Source organism: Rhinichthys klamathensis, unplaced genomic scaffold (genome assembly GCF_029890125.1).
Source record: "Rhinichthys klamathensis goyatoka isolate OS25496 unplaced genomic scaffold, OSU_Roscu_1.1 h1tg000054l_1, whole genome shotgun sequence".
NCBI lineage: Eukaryota > Metazoa > Chordata > Actinopteri > Cypriniformes > Leuciscidae > Rhinichthys > Rhinichthys klamathensis.
Genome location: NW_026606599.1, coordinates 2805752 through 2826096, shown reverse-complemented (window position 1 = coordinate 2826096; position 20345 = coordinate 2805752). Strand labels below are relative to the sequence as shown.

The following is a 20345-nucleotide window of genomic DNA, read 5'->3' as shown; positions in this document are numbered from 1 at the left end:
GCTTCGCGTCTGAAATGCTCCTGGTGTGAGTTGGCACTGTGTGAAGGACGGAATAAAACCGTGTCGCAGCCGTAATGCGCCGCAGATGTGTGCAGTGTAAATGAGGGGTTAATGAGGGGCAGGGGCGGCGCCAGATAATTTTTAACGCAGGTGCTGAGGGGGTGCTAGATCATTGACAGGGGGAGCTGCGCAATTAGCCTATATATATATATATATATATATATATATATATACACACACACACTATTATTTAAATGAGCAAAATTTATGATGAGATGTGCTCCAGTTCACGTGCAATGCAATCGCGCCCGCGCCTCCTTATCTTTATCATATTGTCTGCTATATGTGCTTCTTATTTAGGCTATTATACCCAGTCAATTGGTTGATGAAAAATTGATTAAAATTAAGATACAATTTATACAAAACGAAATTCACTTTAAAAAAGGCTTTCTACAAAAAAAAAACTTAATTTATACTTAACATAAAAAAATAAAATAAAAACACTTTTTCCTTTAAATCCTCTTGTCTGGCTTATGCTACTCCGAGCAATGTCCGAACTTGGTATTTTGAGCACTTCTTGCGTTGTTTTTGCCTTTTCACGATGACTCGCTTGATTTAGTCCTCAGTTGAGTCGCTTTGGATAAAAGCGTCTGCTAAAATAAATGACTAAATGTAAATGTGTAAATGTAAATTTAGTGGTCAAAATCATGTCTGACCCATCATATCTTCCAATTTATCGCGCATCTTACTCATGCTGTTCAATTTTCATAATCAGCATAGATGTAAAAAACAACAAAAAAACATTATAATATTTTAACAAAAATGAAATTAAATGCGCTTATTTAATGGCTACAACACACACATAGTGGGCCTGACTCTCTAAATATTGAAACAATTAACATTAACAATGCTGAAGTGCATAATAGTAAATGTTAACTAATCTAATTAAGTGTTACCGATTTTTTATACACCGATTCAGAGGTCTCGTGAGTTCAGTGTTGGACATGTCAGTTGTTTTAACTATTCATTAAAGTGAATGGTTAAAATGAGCCATTCGTTTGCGTATCGGACGTGTCATTAGTGGACGTCTACGGCACGCTTGTGATTATCTCGGGAGTTTAGGACATCGCACAAGATTTGCGTCAATACAGAAAACATTTAATCACTGGAGTTTAGGTCAGCTGAATGGGCGGAACGCTTTTTAGAGACGATAAGCAAGGCAACGTGTTTTTTTTTTAGCACAATTCACACACCGCGGTAATTCAGGAGAACAAATCTCCAAATGCTACACGTGAAACTGCGGTCTTCCGACCTTTTACTATCGTGTCAATTGATTTAGATTAATATGCGCGAGAAGTGTTTGAAGACGTGAGAGTGCGCGCGCGCGCTGCCGGGGCTCTCTCTCTCTCTGCTCGTGATGCGCCCTGTCAAGCGCAGCAGCAGTCATTCTATTCTACATCACTCACCGATCAAAAAAGGCTTTGGCAGGACAGAAATTTGCCGTTATTATGTCGAAATACCGAGATATTATATTGAAATAACTTAATATCTCGAAATAACATATATTTGAATATAATTGATTCCAGACATTATTTTAGGGGGTGCTTTGGTCTTTCTTGGGGGTGCTGAAGCACCTGCTAGCCCCTCCCTAGCGCCGCCCATGATGAGGGGTAATGCATAATGCATGCAGTGATGTATAACTCACTAGGAAAACTGGACATTTTAACATTTCTATCATTAAAACAGAATGTTTGGGAGAATGTGTTATCTGGGAAAACACTCTGGTCTTGGTCTCAGTTTGTGGTTTTGACTACAACACTAATAATCTGTAAATCACGTCATTCTCTATGACTTCAACACAAAACTCATCAGTACTGAACTCAATCGCTCAAGTCCTTTTCTATTGTCATGATAAACCTGAATATAACCTGTAACCATAGTGACAGTGACTAAAGTAAACATTAAAGATGGACGCCCATAACACTGGAAATCCACAATTTACGTGATTTTATAATAAACCAAAACACACACACACACACAATGTGTCTGAAGATTATAATAAGTGTTGAAATGTAAATGGCCATTAAACAGATGTGAATATGAAGACTCACCTGATACAGTCAGTGTAACAGCATCACTGAAGTCTGTCTGTGAGTATGGTCCCTCTCCTCTACAACTGTATTCACCACTGAGAGACACATAATCAGCTGGGAAACTGTAAAATGCTGTTGCTGTTGTTGTTGTATATGGATAGTCAGTGTCTCCATCTTTAAACCAGATGTATCTCTGAATGTTTCCTCTCTGTATGTCACATGTGAAAGTGACTGTCTCTCCTATGAACACACGCTGATCTGGCTTCACCGTCATTACAGGTTTCACTGAGGAACATAGAACATTGAAAAGCATTGCAGTATCAAGATTACTTCATGAACTCAAAACTTCATCAGGAGAAAAACACTTAAAGTCCCCATGAATTCAAAATTGACCATACTTACTTTGTTTGCCTAAATTGATCGTTTTGTGGTGAACAATTCATCCATGTCAATCCACACAAAAACATTTTTTGGCTTCGTAATCTTTAATCAAAGTCTGAAATTTCCCCTCCCCTCTGCATTGGAGGACCTTCCCTGATGACTAGGTTTGACGGTTTGGGTGTCTGCTTAACATCCGTAATCACGCCCCTCCAACTGACAGTAGACAGGCTGAATATTGCTAGCTACTAGCTATGCCTTCGTCACGGAAATGCGTACTACCTGGATGCGATCACCGGATCACGTACAAAACAGATCGGTGTCCTTGTTTAAATTTCCGAAAAACGATTACATCAAGAAGACGTGGATTAATTTTGTGAAGAGCCAAACCTTGATGGAGAGCTGAGGATCACCGCCAAAACCCGCCTCTGTAAGTGATCATTTTACACGGGATAGTTTTATAAACTTTCGTCGGAGATAACTGTCTGGGATTCACTGATAATCCGCTGTTACTGGTGAATGGGGCCGAACCGACTCCCGTCGCGCCTACAACTGGTGTCATCGGCAGTGCGTGCCCACCGTGCGAGCATCCATTCCGGCTGTAGAGTTGAGTGTGGCGAGTCGACGGCAGCTTTCCCGCGAGTGGGCGTGGTTTCAGCGCAGCCAGTGGACACGCCCCCAGCGTTTGAGAGCAGAGATTACTGCTCATTTTTTCAAGATTTTGATAGCTTATTTTATGTACTTGCTGACTTTTTTTATCATTCAAATTTGGCTGGGTGACTAATAACAAATTTTTCTGTGGTGTGACAAACTCAAAACACATACTTAATTTTGACTTTACAGGGACTTTAAATGTTTTTGAAAACATTGTACACACTGTGATTCACATTATCTTTTGTTGTTTGTCTGAAAGATTGAAGAATATCTATCTTCCTTCTTTTTTTAAATGCATCAAAACAACACGGAAAGACTAAGAGATGAGAAGATGAACGAGTTATTCTCAGTACTCATCACCATTTAAATCATATTGTTTAAAAAATAGATTTAAAATTTGTTCTAAGGCCACTGAGCCTGAGCATGCTATTGTTGCACATAAAATATCAATGTTCATAACAGTGCAAATAATTCAAAAACCTTTAGAAAATCGTACAAGAGTTCAGGATCACACACCATGGGTTAAAATAGAGAGATTAAAAAGAGCCAATTTCTCTCCAAAACGGTACCAGTTTAAGTGTTTTGATAAAGAAATGAGAATCACTAATATTATCAGTTTACCTCACCTAATGCACTGAAAAAGGCTAAGATCGTAAGCTAACACTAATTACACTGTAATTACATGCCATTAAATATGTCACCAATTAAAAGGTAAATGCACATTGTTCTAGAAGGGGGGCATCATCCTTACATTTTACACGGCTACATTAAATCAAATTGTTGTGGTGATAATATAATTTGTAATGAAAAGTGTGCATTAAATAGGGAAGTATTTCCAGGAAACTTTTTCAAAAGCAACACACACACATTATGCAGCAATGTTGCATCTCAACAGCTCGTGTGTGATTGTTGTAGTGTGTAACGGAGGCCAACTAGTTGTTGCTGTGCGAGTAAAACCTCACTCCTCTGATCTCAAAAGGCTCTCTAGCGACAGATGCTAAAGACTGCAGTCTTTAGCCTCCTTGTTAGAGCGCCTGACTCTCATGCCGGAGACCCGGGTTCGAGGGTCGAGTGGGACCCGGGTGGAGGGGTTACATTGGTGCCGTGACCCGGATGGGAGTGAGGTTTAGGGGGGTGAGTGTAACGGAGGTGCAATGTGCAATGCTCTAAACCGTGTAAAACATGATGCAAATGCAGATCTAAATTTAATGCTGCAAGCCTGCAATCCACACTTTATTTCATTTTCACCTCTTTACTAGATGTTACGTGCCACATGCACTGACATAGAGAGCTACACCTATTAAAAGGCGCCGCCTGGAGTTCCGTCTCCTGCTCCAATAAAACACTCCACAATGAAACGAAAGTAGGCTACTCAAGAAAAGTAAACGTTTATTTTTACATGTATAAGTAGGGGTAAGATTTAATTCGCTCAAAACATAGTATGAACTGAGAGGGTTAAAGTCGGCCACAAAACAACAAAACAGGTCTTCTGACTTAGCCTAATTTTAGACGGTCTTTCCTGGGTTTAGAAATAAATAAAGATACAATGCTTACCTCCCTCCTAATCAATAAACAGGAGAAAAAGGTGAAAAGTAAACAGATGGCCTCTGACCTCTCAAAACACGGAGTTAAAGGGCTGAAGAAAATCACATTTACCAGCCTATAACGTTAAGAGTTGAGACGCTGCTCACAAGCTGCTTACACTAAGACGGGAGCATGTACACGACAGCCAACCGGCCAGCACACTGGTGGTTTTTAGGCAACCCCGTTCTCATACACAGGCTCAACAACACCTTGAAGCAGGAGGGGGAACTCGATGAACAAGTGTTCCACACGGCTTAAATCCATCCGATGAGACCAATCAGCCCCGCCCATTTACTCACCGCTGCACCTGTTACTCTCAAATGAGGGTGAAGTGACTGGGGCTGCGTTCCAGTCCACTTTTAGACACACACTTGCGAACTTTCCTAAGCACTTCCCCTCGGGGGAATCCCTGCCACCATTTTGAAGTGCGTTCCACTTCGTGAAGTGGACAAGGGAAGTTTATATGGACAGACACTTGTTCCCTCGATTTTGTCCGAGGGAGCGAGTCTACTTCATATGTACACTTCAGGCAGCTCCATATACCACAATGCAACACGATTGTGACGTCACCGCAGATCTCGTCTATTCACCACCACCACAAACAACTCTGATATATTAATTATATATATATTTAATTTAAAACAACCCAAACACACCTATATACATTTGGATGCTGCATTAAACAAATTCTTAAAGGAACATTTTTTTTTAATAATAAATCAACTCCATGGCTGATTCCAAGTGATCAAGGGCTTAGGACGTTCCAATTCAGCCAATTCCAGTTTCCGCCAGTAGTGGGCACTCGTGCAACGTAAGCACTGACGTACGAACCCGATCTCATGAAAGTGCGTATCTATACCACGAATGTCATTTCTCGTGCCATTTATACGCCAAAAATGTTTTTTTGCGTCTATATGATACGCAGTTTTCGCGTGCATATGATACGCACTTTATGGCGTGTAATACGCACGCACTCCCCACCCCCCTCCCCCCTAAACCTACCCAAGGGGTTTTCAGTGCGTAGCATATGCACGCAAAAAACATTTTTGGCGTATAAATGGCACGAGAAATGACATTCGTGGTATAGATACGCACTTTCATGAGACTGTGGACGTACATCCGAGTGAACAAGATGGAGGGAAGTTAGTAAGTGAAGGGCATGACAATTTTAGACTGGAACGCAGCCAGAGAGAGAGAAAACAAAGAGAGAACACATGCGCACATTCACTTGTTCAACATAGAATTAAGTAAAACATCTTTTGCGTTCCGACACGTAACACTCCTCCCCACCCCAAAAGATTAATGTCTGTAGCACATTGATATCTTCACCAATTCAGCGTTTTTCAGCACTGTTCAAAAATTTGAACATTTAGTTTACATGTGCAGGTGGATTTTTGTCCCAATGAAGCCTGTGAACAGCATCCCATGGAACAAAACAAAATTGAACTTGAAAAATGTGTTTGCGCAAGTCCATTTGCTAAATGAAGAAGGCGGATTATATGAAAAAAAAAAAAAAAAAAAAAAAAAAACCTTGTTTATTAACGAGCTGTAGTCACGCACTGGCCTACTAACTCCATAAGGTGCACTGCATACTGAATCTGGTCCTCAGATTTCAGTAGCTACAGAAGGTGTTTTTCCACAGTTTAGAGTGTGTCCACACACCTTTACAGTCTATGGGTACTAGTACTACACACGCACGGACGTGCTCATATAATTCTCGTCACAAAGGACTAGAAAGGTAGTAAGGGAGATTCAAAGTCTATTTCCCTTTCTCGCTGAATGCAGCCAACGAGGTATTTTGTTTTATTTGTCTGTATTTTGTGTCAGTAAAATGCCATTACATCTGTTACACGTGCTTTTGCTGTGTGTCAAGCTGATGTGACTTCTGTATTGTGTTGTTTATACTGGATTTGGAGAAAAGTCTTCAAATAAACCAGTAGCAAGAGAACACTTATTGTGTCTGCGTATGCTTGGAGGGAGATACAGTCTGACTGAACTCTTTTACAATGCAAGCCTGTTTGTTTGATTGATTGAATAAATAGCAGATTTATGTTTTGCAGCATAAGGAACTACAGTCAGATGATTATGTGAAATATATGCAAAGCATGGACATAAAACATCAGCAAAGAGATGAATGTGGGATCCTGATGTATTCATCTAGACAAATAAATACTACAACACAATTCACATTAGTTAAATAATTATATTTACTGCAGTAACGGACAGTACCTTGACTGAGTCCAGAGTGAACGAGGGACATCAGCACTAAAAGCAGAAGAAACACAGATATGAAGCTTTTCCATTCATTCAACACAATGTAAATCACACACAGAAACATGTCTAGAGTTTATTCTACATGAACTGAAAGTGTTTTTCTGTTCTGATGCTCATTCAGATGAGAACTGATGGATTATTCTCCAGCATTTAACATCATCACACACTGACTTTAGATCAGTGTTTACCCCCAGTTCATCTGTTATTCCACCTGGTGGCTCAGGTGTACTAGCTACTTTTAACCAATTTCAGCTCATCTCTCTCACTGAATTGAGGACTTTTTAGTACATGAAACTTACAACTTCATCTTATGATTCTATAACCTCTTCTATTTTAAAGGATGTTTTGATGTAGTTGGCCCCTCCATTCAGGTCATCCTAAATTCATGTCTTGCATCCGGTACTGTCCCTACATGTTTTAAGCATGCGGTTGTCCAACCCCTGCTCAAAAAACATAATCTCGATGTTAAATGCCTAAATAATTACCGTCCCATTTCTAAGCTTCCTTTTATTTCTAAAGTTCTTGAAGATTCTGTCACAGTTGCTCCCCTTTTTGACCACCTACAATATACTAGAACCTTTTCAATCAGGTTTTAGATCACTTAGTACTGAAACACCTCTGCTCAAAGTAACCAATAATCTTCTTCTTACACTAGATTCAGGTGATAATGCCATCCTGATATTACTGGATCTAATATTACTGATATTAGTGCCACCTTCGACACCGTTGATCACAACATCCTCCTTACTCGCCTTGATCTCAATGATAGGACTTTCTCAGTATCTATTGGCAAGTTCTCTTCATCTTCTGCTTCCGTTTCATACGGGGTCCCTCATGGGTCCATCTTGGGTCCTATGCTTTTTAGCCTGTATGTTCCCACTGGGTAACATCATAAGGGAGCATAACATCTCTTTTCACCTCTATGCGGATGACTCACAGCTGCCCCTAAAATCTAGGGATTCCATACAATCTCTTCTGGTCTGTCTCGAAGACATCAAAACTTGGATGGCTAACAACTTTCTCCAGTTAAATAGTGACAAGACAGAAGTCATTATTTTTGGTTCTCCCAAGGCAAGATGCACTGTGGTGCAAAATTTAGGTAACCTCACCCTATTTATCACACCTTATGCCAGAAACTTGGGTGTCATTCTTGATATTCTAGATTAGTTCTGTTGTCAAAAATAGTTTCTACCAGCTCAGAATGATTTCCCGCCTGAAGCAAAGAGTATAGAAGAACAAGAGGCGAAACTCTGATGCTTTTTTGGTAACGGCCACTAGGTGGCGCTTCGGTAGCGCGGCCATTTTGGGGTGAAAATTCCAACTGGAGTTACTGGACAACAGCACAGATAACAGTTTTTTGAGGTAGTTTTTTTCTTGCATTATTGAGTATTTCCATTTTATGCAACTTTACACATTTACTACTATTATTAGTTACCAACTCCACTAGGCCTGAAATATATTTTGTACGTTTTACTTTTAATCCCCTGGATCATGCTACAAACATGATGATCTTATAGAACATGATGCATTGCTGTGTCCGTTATTCTATAATTGCCACTTTTGGACAGTGGCTGTGTTTTTTTTTGTTTACAGTCTTGCTTTAACACTCATTAATAGTACTGCAAAAAAGTACTAGTTTACTGTAAAGCTATTCTATTGCTGTTATATATATTGTCCAACATTTACATTTTAGTACAATTACATTTATTTGCTGAATTCATTTATTTAATTGATAACTTATTTTTGTATGTAACGTTATGTGTACCTCCTGGGAAACGGTCTAACGTTATTATAACTTTATGAACTGATATCACTTTATTCTTACCTGTCACACTTAATGTAGAGAGTAATTAATTAAATCCTTGAACTTCCCTGTCTCAAGTTTTGTGGGGGGAAAAGCCTGGTTAAGTAGCAACTTCTTTTTAACTGCTATAACGTTAACTGTTGTGTGTTAAAATAATCACCTAATTATTTCAACCTAAAAATGACCTCTGCACTGAACTAAATATATGTAATATATGACTGCCGAGTCGCTTTCACCCCAAAATGGCGGAAGCGTAGGGCTGCTGCTGGGCGCCGGTGTTGCAATGGAACGTTCTATTGGCTTTCACTTCTTGTCAATATACATTCTTTGCCTGAAGTTATTCCTATGTTTTAACAATCTTGCAAGTTATCCATGCCTTTATTACATCACGGCTGTATTATTGTAATTCCATCTACTTTGGCCTCCCACAATCATCAAGACGTTTGCAGTTGGTACAAAATGCAGCAGCGCGTCTTTTAACTGGCTCTAGGAGACGTGAGCACCTCACCCCCATTCTGGCCTCCTTGCATTGGCTCCCAGTTCTATTTAGGATTCATTTTAAAGTTTCATTGTTTGTTTTTAAGGCACTTAATGGGCTCGCCCCAACCTATATCACCTCCCTGTACAGCCACACTCAGCTCAAAGGTCACGGAGTTCCCCGAACAAAGGGCTCCTGCTTGTGCCGCGCTCACGGCTTAAACAGAGGGGTGATAGAGCTTTTTCAGTTGCTGCTCCACGTTTGGGGAACCAGCTCCCCCAGGATATTAGATCTGCCCCCTCCATTGCTGTATTCAAATCCAGATTAAAAACTCACTTTTATTCCATGGCCTTCCTTGGTCCCTAACCCGGCACTCCTGTTTGTTCTTTGTATTTCTGTGTTGTGTGCCCTGATATTGAAGGTTTCTTTTTATTCATGTTTTATATTATTATGACTATTGATTCTATGTGTTTTTTTCATTGTACAGCACTTTAGTCAGTTTTGCGCTGTGTGTAAATGTGCTTTATAAATTAAAATTACTTACTTACACACAATGACGTCACAGGACTCGTGAACTGTTACAAGAGTCGATTCAAATCAAATACAATCCATTTGTTAACACGCTCCACAGCGCCACCCAGTGCATTTCATTATAACTGTGAGTCGGTGCTTGGGATTTATCATGGATTCACTTCGAATTTTACTACGTTGCTTTGGTGGCCGTAAAAATGCATTATTTTAGTTTTCGAATAATAATAATAACGGTTTCGAATATTCATGCACACCCCTAATTGACCGTTCGCAGGCCCCTCCCCCAAAACGGCTATTGTCCAATCACACATCATAGCAACCGTTACTATGTGAGCAGGTCCGTCACTCCAAGCAAGATGGTGAAGCGGTGCGCCCACGGCGTTTGTAAATCGGACACTAGATATCCCGAGAGATTGTCTGGAGGAGTTGTGTTCTTTTCGTTTCAAACGCCGAAAACACAATGGCCCTCATTTATCATTCTTGCGTAGAAACGGGCGTATATGTTGGCGTAAGATTATGCTTACACTCCTCTCACCGCCTGATTTATGAAGCTGTGCGTACCTTTGAAATCCAGGTGTACGCAATACCTGCCCTTGAAAAATGCCGCGGCTGAAAACGATCGTCATTAGAATAACACGCCCCTCAGACCCGGCGCCATGGGGGGGCATTGGGGGGCCTGGCCCGCCCTGTGAGTCACTAGTGCCCGCACTGGACGAGCCTGTCTCCCTTCATCAACTCTACGTCACTGTAAAAAAGGCCACCATTAGTGTTATATTCAAGTGTCTCAGTTCCTTTGTTATATGACAAAATTGACGCATTCGTCGCAGCATCCGTCCAGCGGGCCAATCCGCGCCGCGGAAAAGACGTGCAGGTCAGTGCTCCCGCCCACTGAATCGAGTCTGACGATCGGGAAAGCGGATGGATGCAAGCTACTTTAGTGTAGTGTTTACCTTTGCTAAAGTTGTGTGCGTGCCTGTAAAGTAAGTAGCAGCCTGTTTTTACATTGCTTTCTATTTAGTTTATAAACGTTTGAATAGCCCAGCATGTGGAAAAGTTAATGTATGCGAGTGACGATGCGAACTAGCTCGTAAAGATGTTCGTGTGTATATTTGCATACTAGTTTCCTCAGGTATTTCGTTGTTATATTTAGAAGACATAATCTATGTACCTTTTAGTCATTATATGGTTTATGTAATATATATATCGCTCACTTCTAGAGTTAAAGCACGCTTTGGGCGCATGCGCACTAATGTGCTAGACAGAGCGGCTCCATTTCTTTCCTCAGCACGCATAGGTGTCGCATTTCAACCGCTCAGTATTAATCATTTTTTATCAGTGCATTTTTCCATATAATGGCACATTTGTTCCTATTGTACTATATTAATCATAGTAATGTAATATTCATTGTGGAGATTACTGTCACTATGTTTATTGTGACTACTATTATTTGTTATTGTTATTTGTACTTATCTATTTTCTTATATCTGTATTTATAGAAAACCACACACACATGCAAAGTCGAGGTTATTCAGTGTACTGAGTTGTGGTGACAATAAATGGGTTATTCCCGAATACCTGATATAAGTCTCTCACCGGACGCTCTGTAGTGGGTCTGTTATCAACCGGCAAAGTCAGCTTCTACTAGCCAACATTTCTTCATGGTCCTTCGAGCCGGATCCCCAGATTTACTACGGAAAGATGTCACAGTATGAAGAGGATGAGCCAGTCGTGCGTGTCAGGAGGAAGACAGCCCTCCCCGCACGATATGAAGAGTATGACCTCAGTGGCTTCACTCTCCCAAGACTGTTTCCAGAACCCATGTCACCACACTCTCAGTTTCATCCTACAGTGCCTTCCAGCCCAGAACCAGAGGGTGCAGCTGGTATCACACCAACATCGCTACTGTGCAAAAAGCCTGATCGGCCTTTACAGTGGTCTGATAATGAACCATGGGGAACCAGCATCCTCCAGCGTGAGAACAGGGATCTCCGCCTTGCCCATGACAATCTGCTACAGACGATGCAGCAAGAAAAAGACCAGTACTCACAAGAACTTTCTCAGCTGAAACGACAAATGCAGCAGCTACAGATCCAACTGGAGCAGCGACAGCCTGCAGCACAGTCTTCTCCTCCTGCCACCCCTACGCGACCTGTACCAGCGCCACGCAGTTCGCTGAGAACACAACAGAGTGATAAGAGCTTCACACCAGTGTCAGCCCCACGATTCAGGTCTATTGAATCAGATCAGCCCAGGCACAGTTCTGAGGCTTTCCTAGCTCCAATAGCTATCCCTAGAGCAGAGCCACACTCTCCCCACCACACGTCACACTCCGAACAGGACAGGTGGGATGCTTCAAGGGAGGAAAGAGCCTACCCCAAAACTGAGACGCCTTATAGGCCGAGTCGTTATGCATCATACAAGCCAGAGAACACAGCCCCTCAACCTTTTGAATCCGCCCAACGCTCTCACCTGCCAGGCGGGGCATGCAGCCCAGTTCCACTGGAGCTACAGCAGATGTACAGAGGTCCGTCCCCCACAATTCCAGACTTTGTACATTCGAATCCTAGAGAATTCTCGCGGCTTAAGATAGCACTGGAAAACATTCTCCCAGCTACAGCCACGGAGAGATTCAAATTCCAAATACTCACTGACCACCTCAAACTTGAGGAAGCACTGCTTATCGCTGATTCGTACAGTCATTCACAACAACCCTTCACAAAGACCATGGCAGCACTGGATCAGCAATACGGTCAGCCTCATCAGCTCGCATTGCAACGTATAGCAGAGCTCATGGATGGTCCAAACTTGGCCAGTGGGGACATTAAAGCTTTCCGACTCTTCGCCCTCAGGGTTCGTTCCCTCGTTGGCATGCTAGAGCAACTAGGAAGGAAGGGCACCTTTGAGCTGCAGTGTGGCTCCCATGTCTCCCGGCTCCTAGGGAAGCTGCCGCATGACCTCAGGTCAAGTTTTCGACGCTTTGCACATCCTCACCAGGTGCCAATACCTACCCTTCTTGATCTGTCAGAGTGGCTAGAGTATGAAATTCAAGTGCAGGAGGACACATCAAGGTTTGTAGGAGTTAGTCGTCGTGGATATCCAGCACGAACACGAGAAGTAATCAGAGACTCTAAACCATTCGCTAAAAGTGCCACCATTCTTTTTGGCACAGAGAAAGCACCTCCACAGACAAAGATGGCACCTACAGCCAACAAACCTGCTTCAACCCCTTACTGCCCTTACTGTGACCACCATAAACACTCCCTCAACAATTGCAACAACTTTAAGCAGCTTACCGTTGACCAGAAACGAAACTGGATAAGAGACTGCAATAGATGCTGGCGCTGTGGGAGGAATCATCAAGTTTCAGAGTGCAATCTGAAAATGCGCTGCAAACAGTGTAATGGACGCCACCTACTGGTCCTTCATGCAATCAATCCCAAGAGTGCAGACATCCCAAAGACTACCCCGAATGAAGGTTCGTCTGCTAATGCCTGCCTTCTCAACACTACAAACGAGATACTTCTCATTCGTAAGCCCCCTGCCAGCCGAAAGGTTCTTCTAAAGATCGTCAAGGTCATTATCCGAAACGGGGCACACAAGATGAAAGCCTATGCTATCCTGGACGATGGATCGGAGAGGACCATCCTTCTGCACAATGCTGCCAAACAGCTGGGCTTAAAAGGTCAGCCAGAAGATCTTCCACTTCGCACAATCAGGCAGGAATTACAAATGCTCTCTGGTGCAGCAGTGTCCTTTCACATCTCCCCCCTGTCTCAGCCCAGCAAACTGTATCACATAAAGGGTGCATTCACAGCACAGCAGTTGAGTCTTGCTGAACATACACACCCGGTTAAGAGCTTACGGGAGAAATACCACCACCTCAGAGGGCTTCCTTTGAGCCATTTAGAGGCAGTTCGCCCTGTCCTGCTCATCGGATCAGACTACCCCCACCTCATTACGTCAGTGGAGCCAATCCGCTTAGGCCCCCCAGGGGGACCAGCAGCCATCAAGACTCGTCTCGGCTGGACTTTGCAGGGCCCTGTACAACACCTGCAGCATGCGGTCACTGAACAACAGTGTCTTTTCACCTCAATGGCATCTCCAGAAACTGATCTTCTCAAACAAGTGGAGAGACTTTGGCAGATAGATGTGCTTCCCTGGCAAAGTGAAAAGATGAGCACAAGATCCAAACAAGACCAGGAAGCAGTGGAAATTCTGGAGAGCAAGACAGTGAGAGTAGAGGTGGATGGTGTTAAGCGCTATGCAACACCACTTTTGCATGTTAAGAACATGCCAGACCTCAAGGCCCCCAAAAATGCTGTTCTCCCTCATCTGCGAGCCACAGAGAGAAGGCTGGCCAAAGACCCAAAGCAAGCATCTGCCTACACTGCAGAGATTCAGAAACTAGAGCAGGCAGGTTATGCAGTCAGGGTGGAACCAAGTGCTGAAGCATGCTCAACTAACACCTGGTACATTCCCCATCACCTGGTCCAACACAATGGGAAGAACAGAGTTGTATTTAATTGCTCATTTCAATATCAGGGTCAAAACCTTAACAAGCTCTTGCTCCCTGGACCTGTGTTAGGCCCATCTCTTCTCGCAGTGTTGCTCAGATTCAGAGAACATTCCATTGCTATCAGCAGTGACATCAAGGGGATGTTCCACCAGATTAGATTGCTTCCAGAAGACAAGCCACTCCTGCGATTCCTCTGGAGGGATCTAAAGACACAGGATCCACCCAGTGTTTATGAATGGCAGGTTCTCCCCTTCGGCACGACATGCAGCCCTTGCTGTGCAATCTTTGCATTACAAAAACATGTCCATGACCATAGCCATCCTGGGGAAGACGTCCACCATTCTGTCCTGAAGTCTTTCTACGTCGACAATTGTCTGCAAAGCTTCTCCTCAGTGGAAGAAGCAAAGATTCTTGTTGACAAACTCAGGAGCTTATTAGCAGAGGGGGGTTTTGACCTGAGGCAGTGGTCCAGCAACCAGCTCTCTATCGTAAGCCATTTACCTCCTGAGGCCAGATCAGATGGCACTGAACTTTGGATTTCACAAGGGCAGAGCAACACCCAGGAATCTACACTGGGGCTTCTCTGGAATCACCAAACGGACACGCTTTCCTACAAGTACCGTCCCATAGCAACCACTGAGACTACCATGCGTACCATTTACAAAGTTGTGGCAAGTCAGTACGACCCTCTGGGCTATCTTATTCCCTTCACTACCAGAGCCAAGCTCATAGTGCAGCACCTTTGGGATAAGAAAAGGGACTGGGATGACCCACATTTACCTGCAGATCTTCTACAGACCTGGAGAGAGTGGGTGGAGGAGTTGCCTGCTTTGCAACACATTGTCCTTCCAAGGTGTTACACCAGCCCACTCAGAGACACAGACATGAGTCAGAGAGAAATACATGTTTTCTGTGATGCCTCTGAGCGTGCTTATGGCTCAGTCGCCTACCTCCGCACAGAGGATCAACATGGGCAGGTAGAGGTTGCCTTCCTCACAGCCAGATCACGAGTGGCACCCAAAAAACAGCAATCGATCCCTCGGCTGGAACTCTGTGCTGCTCTGACTGGGGCACAGCTCGCTAAAGTAGTCAGAACAGAACTGAACCTTCCCATAAACCAAATCACTCTTTGGACTGACTCCACCACAGTCCTCACTTGGCTGCAGTCAGACTCTTGCCGATATAAAGTGTTTGTCGGAACCAGAGTCGCTGAGATCCAGGATATTACAGACAGGCACACATGGCGTTATGTACCATCAGCTCATAACCCAGCAGACGATATAACACGAGGGAAGAGCCTAAATAAGCTGGGATCAGACAGCTTTTGGTACCAAGGGCCATCCTTTCTCAAAGATCCTCCAAATCTGTGGCCGGAAATCCCACATCCTGTGGCTGCAGATGAAGACGAGCTTCGTAAAACAGTTCCCTGCTTCTTTACCTGCTTCGCAGCCAGCTTGTCATTCCCTGACATCAGCCTGTTTAAGACTTTTGAAGAGCTAGTTGAATCCAGGGCCTGTTATGGGGCGGCAGGCAATAGTCAGACAGCTGATGACTACAAAATGGCCGAAATCAGTGTCCTACAGCAAGCTCAGGAGGAGTGCTTCACCTCTGAACTGGAGCAGTTAAAGGCAGGTAAATCACTTTCCAGAAGCAGTCGATTAAAGACACTTGCCCCTGAACTTGACCATGAGACTCAGCTGATCAGAGTAGGAGGTCGCCTACGTTGGAGCCCTTATCTAGATCCAGATACAGTGCACCCCATTGTCCTAGACCCGAAACACCCAGTCTCTAAACTGCTCATACAGAGTTACGACAATAAACTCCACCATCCAGGCCCTGAAAGAGTCTTTGCCGAGCTTCGGCGTAAATATTGGATTCTTCGAGGCAGAGAGGCCATCAAACGGTGTCAGAGTGCTTGTATGGACTGCCAGAAGTGGAGAAAAAACCCTGAGGTACCAAGAATGGCAGACCTACCTCCAGCCAGATTACGTTTATTCAAGCCCGCCTTCTACTCAACAGGAATGGATTGTTTCGGTCCATATACTGTTAAAGTAGGTCGCAGAAACGAGAAGAAATGGGGCATCCTGTTCAAATGTCTCACTACCCGGGCAGTCTACATTGACGTCCTTCATAGTCTCGACTCTGATTCATTCCTCATGGCTCTCAGGCGATTCATCGCAAGACGAGGCAAGCCATTCGAGCTTTTATCGGATCAAGGGACCAACTTCAAAGGAGGGGAGAGAGAACTGAGAGAAGCATACGCAGCTATGGTCCCAGAACTGCAAGAGCAGCTGGCAAGCCAGCAAATACAATTCCACTTCAATCCCCCTAATTCTCCACACTTTGGTGGCAGCTGGGAAAGAGAGATTCGATCCCTAAAACAGGCCTTGATGACAACACTTGGCGCCCAGTCTGTCACCTTCGAAGTGCTGTACACTATGTTGGTGGAGATCGAGGGGATCTTAAATTCCAAGCCAATGGGCTACACTTCATCCAATATTTCCGATCTGGACCCCATCACACCAAATTCCCTTCTGATGGGGCGGCCAGATTCATCACTTCCTCCTGTGATTTATCCGGAATCTGAACTGATCAGTCGACGCAGATGGCGGCATAGTCAAGTCCTTGCCGACCAATTCTGGAAGCGATTCATCAGGTTCTACCTACCAAGCCTTCAGACCCGCCAGAAGTGGCAGGATGAGAAATCTGACATCCAGGTTGGCACCATCGTCCTGATCGTTGACCCCCAATTGCCAAGAGCCCTCTGGCCGGTGGGCCAGGTGTCAAGGGTATTCCCCGGAGTAGACAGCAGAGTAAGAACAGCTCAAATTAACGTAGGAGAGAGGTCGTACACACGCCCAGTCGCACGCCTCATCCAATTGCCTGCCATACCAGATTAGAGCTATTTTGAGTGGTATATGTTATAGGCCTTTTGTTATTGTACATATTTCCTTACGGACATCTGGGGGCGGCTGTAAAAAAGGCCACCATTAGTGTTATATTCAAGTGTCTCAGTTCCTTTGTTATATGACAAAATTGACGCATTCGTCGCAGCATCCGTCCAGCGGGCCAATCCGCGCCGCGGAAAAGACGTGCAGGTCAGTGCTCCCGCCCACTGAATCGAGTCTGACGATCGGGAAAGCGGATGGATGCAAGCTACTTTAGTGTAGTGTTTACCTTTGCTAAAGTTGTGTGCGTGCCTGTAAAGTAAGTAGCAGCCTGTTTTTACATTGCTTTCTATTTAGTTTATAAACGTTTGAATAGCCCAGCATGTGGAAAAGTTAATGTATGCGAGTGACGATGCGAACTAGCTCGTAAAGATGTTCGTGTGTATATTTGCATACTAGTTTCCTCAGGTATTTCGTTGTTATATTTAGAAGACATAATCTATGTACCTTTTAGTCATTATATGGTTTATGTAATATATATATCGCTCACTTCTAGAGTTAAAGCACGCTTTGGGCGCATGCGCACTAATGTGCTAGACAGAGCGGCTCCATTTCTTTCCTCAGCACGCATAGGTGTCGCATTTCAACCGCTCAGTATTAATCATTTTTTATCAGTGCATTTTTCCATATAATGGCACATTTGTTCCTATTGTACTATATTAATCATAGTAATGTAATATTCATTGTGGAGATTACTGTCACTATGTTTATTGTGACTACTATTATTTGTTATTGTTATTTGTACTTATCTATTTTCTTATATCTGTATTTATAGAAAACCACACACACATGCAAAGTCGAGGTTATTCAGTGTACTGAGTTGTGGTGACAATAAATGGGTTATTCCCGAATACCTGATATAAGTCTCTCACCGGACGCTCTGTAGTGGGTCTGTTATCAACCGGCAAAGTCAGCTTCTACTAGCCAACATTTCTTCAGTCACGTCCCACATCTCGATCATCGCGATCTCACAAAGCTCTTTTATTATCAATGAAGCTGGCTGCACAATGAATCTTTCATAATGTCAACACTTTGTTTGGTATAATCAGAGGATTTGCCAGCATGCAGAATTCATCACTGAACAAAACTCCAAAGTTTTGAGCGGTGAGTGGATTTTATCTGAAACGCATCTGATTGGCCATTGCGTTTTAGAAATCAACACATATGTCTGTGATTGGCTACATGGCACAACGCTGCAAAAACACGTTATAAATAGAAACTCTACCTAATTGCGACTGTAAATCGTTATTTTGTTTAGCTGTTCTTATTGCTTTTGTGCAATAGATGCAGATAACAATTTATTTGTTTTTGGATGTTTTATTTAGATAGGGAGTCCTACGAATCGTTTGATTCTCCCGTAACCCATTACCGCCCGCGCCCGCACTCGGCATATAGATATCTATGATCAAATCTAAATGTTAGTAGTCCCGACTCCCGGTTGGAGTCCACCAACCACCAGTCCTTGCTTGTTTGCACTTTTATTTATATTTTTATCAATAGGCTACTGTAAAAGATAATGACGAATGAACAATGAATTCATAAATAAATAAAACGTGTCAGGGCTTGACATTGTGACAAGTGAAATCAGTAGGCCTATTCACATCAGAGTTCAATCAGCTTTGACATATTTAAATCTGCATATTTGTGATATTTTTACTTTTATAAAGGACATTTCCCCTAATTTTATTAAATATATGATTATGTATCTTAATGATTCCTCTTTCATTTTATATTCTTTATTTGATCAATAAATTAAATTAGAATAAGACACTACAGGACTGTTACCAATCTAATTAAATCATTTACACTAAATAATATACATTAAATAATGTTATGAGATTGTTTTAAATCTTTTTTTTAAATAAACAAACAAATAAGAAAAGTTGAAAAGAATTACACTTTTAAACATGAAACTAAACCGCCAGTAGATGGCGGTGATAAGCGGTGTTATTAAGCGAGTCATAGAGTCATTTGTTCAAACGATTCGTTCAAACAGCTCATTCATCAAGAAAAAAGTAGTCGTTCATGAATGGGTCATTGAATCTTTAGGTGTGTTCGACATCGGCTGCGGCTGGATGTAACTGATCGGCGAGAGTAGCCGCGTGCAGGCGGGGAGGAGCTGCAAACGGAGACATGAAGTCGGACACTTTCTGGTTCCCGTAGTGACCGCTCACGTGGTGTTTGTATACTTTAGCACAGCTGAAGTGAAATAAATGCAATATTTGCCAAATACACAGATGTTTCAGAGACATTTTCATTCAATACTTTATGTACTGCTTCATACAGCGTTTGTTTGAACAAGAATAAAGTTCAACATAAGCCTACAGCTACTATCAATGAAGTGGAATCAACGTTTTTTAATCTGTTTTATTTTGATAAACATAACACAATACATCGCGACTACATGAAAAGAGTGTTTACTGTTATAAAAAAACTGATTTGTGAGCTTTAGTGGAACTAAAGGTGTGAGAATAAACCGAATAAACACGAAACGCACGTGATCGTTGTCATGCGGTGAATCCGGCCAATCGTGGAACAGCTGTGTCGTCATCAGAGCTCGTGCAGCCCCGAGCAGCCGCTCTTCAGAAGCTGCGCTGGCTGAGTTCTCCGGCTACTCTCGAATCGCTCTCGCGGTACTTTGATGGCATACGTCACAGTCACGTGGCGTCGGCGCTGTATCAAGTCGGACAAAATTTCTAACCGGCATGCACTGCTTCAAGTCTGCCGCCGATCGGTCTGCGCAGAGCTGCATGAAGTCGAACAAGCCTTTTGACTCAACCGATTCGTTTAAAACACTGAATCATTTAGTAACGAAAACACGGTTGACTGTCTGAGATGCGTTCTGTTTCTGCTGGGATCTTTGTTTTGGATTGGAATTATTTTCACTGCTAAAATATAACAAAAAGTCAATATTGCATCTAAAATGTAAGTGACTTAATATGAATTACTTATTGAACTGTCGAAATCAGTGTTACATTTTCAATCGTGATGATATTCAGCACTTGGTCGTGTGGTGTTGCTTCATGTTATAAATAACGTTATAAAAACTAACTTGCACATTAAAAAAAAATTAACCGCAGTGTGC

General features: G+C 42.8%; 1 protein-coding gene across 1 annotated transcript in view; it reads right to left on the bottom strand.

The window, feature by feature from the left end:
- Window positions 1-20345, bottom strand: part of LOC130083238 (leukocyte immunoglobulin-like receptor subfamily B member 1) — a 37702-nt gene that overhangs the window by 8526 nt on the left and 8831 nt on the right. The window contains exons 2-3 of the mRNA XM_056248294.1: window positions 6939-6974; window positions 2112-2378 (exon numbers count right to left, since the gene is read on the bottom strand). Coding sequence (XP_056104269.1) covers window positions 2112-2378; window positions 6939-6974 — 303 coding nt within the window. The remainder of the gene's footprint in view (window positions 1-2111; window positions 2379-6938; window positions 6975-20345) is intronic.